The 4,944-nt window shown below is 67.5% G+C and overlaps 1 protein-coding gene across 2 annotated transcripts; it reads right to left on the reverse strand.

Annotated features, from left to right (window-relative positions):
* Window positions 1–582: 582 nt before the first annotated feature.
* CRYAA (crystallin alpha A) lies at window positions 583–4,687 on the reverse strand. 2 transcript variants are annotated; one of them, XM_045852536.1, is made up of 4 exons: window positions 4,422–4,687; window positions 4,054–4,122; window positions 2,517–2,639; window positions 583–1,375 (listed from the first exon to the last, which is right to left on the reverse strand). In XM_045852536.1, exons 1-4 carry the CDS (start codon window positions 4,608–4,610, stop codon window positions 1,166–1,168), a joined length of 591 nt encoding a protein of 196 aa, XP_045708492.1. In that variant the 5' UTR covers window positions 4,611–4,687; the 3' UTR covers window positions 583–1,165. The 2 variants fall into 2 exon arrangements, with proteins under 2 accessions (XP_045708492.1, XP_045708493.1); XM_045852537.1 differs by lacking the exon at window positions 4,054–4,122.
* Window positions 4,688–4,944: the final 257 nt, after the last annotated feature.

Raw genomic sequence — 4,944 nt, forward strand, 5'->3', positions numbered from 1 at the left:
CGGAGGCTGCAGGCCCCCGGCCTGGTCTCCTCCCCTCTTGGGGTGCCTGGGCAAACAGGGAGAAGGCCTCCAACTCCTGGTGGGGGAGGCTCAGCTCTGGTCTCCACAAGCCCCTGAGGACCCCTGAGCCTATTTCACGGAGGGGAGGCCGCCTGCAGCGGGCACCTCCCACACCGGGAGCCAGGGCATGGTGTCAGATGGAGGTGGACACGCCCTGGCCACTCTGGAGTGCCGGATCTCTTCCCCCAGGAAGCCACTGGACCCCTTACAGGGCTCCCCCCCACACAAGTGCATCCGGAGAGAAGGCCTCCAGAGGGTGGCCGGAGCCAGGAGGGCCAGACACCCCCTGCACTGGTCCCTGGTTCCCAGGGGAGCCGGAGAAAGGGGCTGATGCTCTCCCTCCCACCTCCCGGGCTCCACCCTCATCCCTGCAGGTTCCGGGAACCCGCTCCCTCCCGTGCAGCCGGGTCCAGGGGCCGACCCGGACCCTGAGAGATGGAGCGGGACCAGGCAGACCCCTGTGCCTTCTCCACGACTCCCCACACTGCCCCCAGGGAGTCAGCAGGGCCACCAGACGGCAAGTTGCTTGTGTCACCTGCTCTTTATTGGCTGCCACGCCACAGGCCGCAGGGTCGCGGGTGGCCAGATGCCCCGAGAGCATAGTAGAGACAGGAAGGAGGGGGGAGGGTGGTCTGAGGGAAGCAGGCTGCAGAGGGCCTGGGCGCACGGGGCTTCCAGCGGGCGGGGACCTCGGGGCCGGGAACTGTGGGCGGGCACGCGGCCGGGTACTGGCGTGGGCGTCAGGGGCTCCGAGCTGAGTCACCCCGAGATGACCCAGCAGCGGTGTTCTCCTCCTGCCCTTTCGGCCAGCCAGACAGGCCTGAGTCCCCCGAGAGGGTGGGGCTGCTGTCTAAAACAGGTGGGGCAGCTGTCACTCCCACCAAGCGGCTGGCGTCGCCATCCAGGTCACCCCAAGGTCACAGCACCTCAGGCCGAGGCCCCAAGCTCCCCAAGCTGCTCTGGCAAACCCTCCTTCCCCCAGAGAAGAAGAGGAAAAGAGGACGAAAAGAAGAAAGAGGAGGAAGACAGACGCCCCGCTTTCTGGGGTCCCCCCGGCGGATGGGAATGGGGGCAGCAGCAGGCGGGGCCGAGGCCGAGGCAGAGCTTAGGAGGAAGGGGCCGAGCTGGGCTTCTCCTCCCTGGACACGGGGATGGCTCGCTCGCTGTGGCCGCCGTCCACGCCGGACGGCACCTTGGGGCCGGAGAAGGTCAGCATGCCGTCGGCGGACAGGGAGCAGGAGAGGGCCGACTGGTCCACGTTGGAAGGCAGGCGGTAGCGGCGGTGGAACTCGCGGGAGATGTAGCCGTGGTCGTCCTGGGTGGGTCGGGGGAGGCGCCGTCAGAGATGCCGGCCCCCGCGGAGAAGGGCCTCCCACCCAGCACGGGGGTCCAGCCCGCCGACGCTCCCCCGGGGTGGGCGGCTCGGGCGGGGCTGGGCCCCTGCGGAGGGTCACCCAGGCGCCGCCCGCACCGAGGTCCTGGCTGCCAGGGGCCCGTTGCTGCCACGAAGTCAGCTCTTCAGGCTCATCTTGCTCTGAAATCTCGCTCTGAAATCTCGTGGACGGTCCTGTGCCGGCCCTGGGTCAGGGTCTCCCTTTACCTGTGAGCCCACAGGCCCCTTGGGCTCGGGGTCCCCGCAATCCATGTCCATCCAGGGGGTCAGGAAGCCCTGCCTGGGCCTAAGAACGCCCCCGTCTCCTGGACGGGCCAGTCCCAACTCAGCCCCGGGCGGCCTCCTTCCCTCCTCCTCCTCCAGGCGGAAAGGCTGGGAGCCCACAGTGGGGACCGGCGTCCTGGGCTGAGCTGGCTAATCAGCCGGCGTGGACTCCACGCCCCGCCCCCTGCCCCCCCCCCCAGGAGAAGCAGGCTCTGCCGGCCTCGCCCCGTCCACTCCACGTGGGGACCTCGCATGCCTGTGACTGCCTGTGGGTTCTTCCCGGCGCTGCCTGAGACCTTGCCTCCGCCAGCTCCAGGGCCGGGGCTCCCTCGCCCCCCTCCCCCACCCCACCTGGCCGTGCCCCCGCCGACCCGAGATGACAGGGCAGCTGGGGTCATGACCCCAGTGGGTCGTGAAGGCTGCTGAAGGGCGAGCGTGTGACCCACGTAAAGCTTTTGGAGCGCCAATAAATGCACCTGCGCTGTCATCACAGCCCACCCTCCAGCGTTGGGTCCACTCGCAAACCTGCGTGGGCTCAGAGCTCGCCGCCTCAGCACTCAGCATTTCCTGGGGTCCTTCCTCATCCCGCCCCATCACGCCAGTGGTCAGGACAGAGCCGGAGACAGCCCCAGCCATTCCCAGATGCTGGGGGCTCAGGGGTGACCCCCCCATCCCTGGGAGGCAGCTGTGCTTAGGGGGACTTGAAGCCCACCCCCTTTCCTGGAGAAGAGCCTGGGGCCGGAGCCCTGGGGTCCCCCTCTCACCGGGTTCAGGGGCACGGGAAGGGCCGCAGGCTCACCTGCCTCTCGTTGTGCTTGCCGTGGATCTCCACGAAGTCCTCCTGCACCTTCACCGTCAGGTCCTCCGGAGAGAAGTGCTTCACGTCCAGGAAGATGACGAACTTGTCCCGGTCAGACCGGACCTGAAACCCAACCGCCGCTCATGTGGGTCTGCCTGGGGCCGAGGCTCAGGGAGGGAGCTTGCTCCGGTCCCTGCCCGGCAGGCCAGGGGGCCCTTGGGGAGTGGCCGGTGGCTCCATCCAGTTATCAGAACAGAAACTGCAGGTCGGAGCTCCAACTCTCCTGACGCTCTCCCCGGGGACCAGGTCCCAGGGAGTCCTGACTAGGGGCTGTGCGGCTACTCAGCTGACGACCGGAAACGGGGGGCTCAAGGTGGCGGCGTCTGTGGGTGCCTGCCTGGTTATGGCTGGGCGGCTGTTGTGGGTTGGTTGGCTGGCTGGCTGGCTGGTTGGTTAAGGCTGGCTGGCTGGCTGTCTGGTTGGGTAAGGCTGGCTGGCTGGCTGGGTAAGTTTGGCCAGCTGGGTAAGGCTGGCTGGCTATCTGGTTGGGTAAGGCTGGCTGGCTGGCTGGTTGGGTAAGGCTGGCTGGCTGGCTGGGTAAGTTTGGCCAGCTGGGTAAGGCTGGCTGGCTATCTGGTTGGGTAAGGCTGGCTGGCTGGCTGGTTGGGTAAGGCTGGCTGGCTGGCTGGGTAAGTTTGGCCAGCTGGGTAAGGCTGGCTGGCTATCTGGTTGGGTAAGGCTGGCTGGCTGGCTGGCTGGCTGGGTAAGGCTGGCTGGCTGGCTGGCTGGTTGGGTAAGTTTGGCTAGCTGGGTAAGGCTGGCTGGCTGTCTGGTTGGGTAAGGCTGGCTGGCTGGCTGGCTGGGTAAGGCTGGCTGGCTGGCTGGCTGGTTGGGTAAGGTTGGCTGGCTGGCTGGTTGGGTAAGGTTGGCTGGCTGGCTGGGTAAAGCTGGCTGGCTGGGTAAGGCTGGCTGGCTGGCTGGCTGGGTAAGGCTGGCTGGCTGGGGGGACCCGGCACAAGGACTAAGGCCAATGCCCTGGCGTCCCCTCGTCTCTCCATCAACAGCCCGGGCCCCGTCCTTGCACACTGACTGGTCCCGCCTCACAGTGTACAAGGCGGCCGCCGAGGCACGGCGCACAAAGCACTCCCACACGCCTCCGCCTCCCTCACTCAGAGGGTTGTTTGGGCTCTTTGAGCCCCCAGAGTGCATCGGCGTTGTGTCAGCTCCGGGCGGGCCTGTGTTTAGACCGTGGGTGACAGAGGCCAGCACCTCCAGCACCCTGGCCCTGGGGTCAGTCTTGGCTCCTCGGGAAGGGAAGGCCCGTGGCTCTCGTTGCCTCCCCTTGGGCCTGGCCTTGGGCACCTGAGCAGACGTGGGATGAGCCCGCTCTCCGCATCTCTGTGGGCCGCAGAGGGCTTCAGGGAGGAGGCGGCCCCCGGCTGGGGACCTTGGGCAGCTCACCCCCCACCCAGCTTCCTGCTGAGAGGGGAGCGGGGCAGCTGCGGAGCACACAGCTCGCGTCTGCCGTGGAACTTGCCTTGGTGGGGTTGTTCTTGGGGCTCCCAGCCTGTGGTTGGTGCATTACAAACCACATGTGGCTCATGAGCTGATGGAGGAAAAGACAGCGGTCGGGCCCAGGTGGGCTCCCCCTCCCGGCCCCTCCCCGGAGGCACGGGAGGCTCTGCCGTGGGGGTGCCCACCCAGCCTCTGCGTGTCAGGGGGATGATTTGGGGGGAAGGGGAAAGGCCTCCCCTCAGCTGTCACCATCCACTCCATGAAACAAGGCGAGGGTTCAGGAGCTCAGTGCCTGCTGCACCAGGGCCGAAAGGCCTTGGAAACCCCGGCCGGTCCTCCAGCTCCGCCCCGCCCCGCCCTTCCCCCCACCCCCCGACCAGCCGGGCTTACCTCGGAGATGCCCGAGTCCAGCACGGTGCGGAAGAGCGACTGCCGGTAGTAGGGGCTGATGGTGGACGACAGGAAGGGCAGCAGGTCGTAGTCAAAGAGGCCCTCCCCAAAGAACTGGTCGAACAGCCGGCTGGGGTAGAAGGGGCCCAGCGCACGCTTGAACCAGGGGTGCTGGATGGCGATGTCCATGGTGGCCGTCGGCACTGCAGGGACCCCGGCGGTGGGGACTCGGGCAGGGGCCTCTGGGCAGTGAGGTGGGGAGCCGGGGCTCGGGCCCGCCCTATATACGCCGGGGCCAGAATGCAGGCATTAGGGGGATTTGTCCAGAAAGCGTGAACTCAGGAGGAAGGCTGTCCAGTCAGCAGAAGCCTGGTCCTGGCAGACTGCCCACCGCTTGCAGCCCTGGGCTCTGACCAGCACGAAGCGCTGGACGCCGGGGGGCCCCCAGGGGGTGCCGTCCCCCTGTGCAGCTAGCTCTCCACCGCCACTCACCTGGGGGGCAGCACAGACGCATCTCCCGTAA

This window comes from Phyllostomus hastatus, unplaced genomic scaffold (genome assembly GCF_019186645.2).
Source record: "Phyllostomus hastatus isolate PE091 unplaced genomic scaffold, TTU_PhHast_1.1 phas_contig_948, whole genome shotgun sequence".
Lineage (NCBI taxonomy): Eukaryota > Metazoa > Chordata > Mammalia > Chiroptera > Phyllostomidae > Phyllostomus > Phyllostomus hastatus.

Excerpts from the sequence above, each read along its gene's own strand:
- CRYAA (XM_045852536.1), bottom strand. The coding sequence starts at position 4,610 with ATGGACATCGCCATCCAGCACCCCTGGTTCAAGCGTGCGCTGGGCCCC. Across the intron at positions 4,123-4,421 it reads TGGACTCGGGCATCTCCGAG|CTCATGAGCCACATGTGGTT; the intron begins GTAAGCCCGGCT and ends TTCCTCCATCAG. Across the intron at positions 2,640-4,053 it reads CCAAGAACAACCCCACCAAG|GTCCGGTCTGACCGGGACAA; the intron begins GCAAGTTCCACG and ends GTTGGGTTTCAG.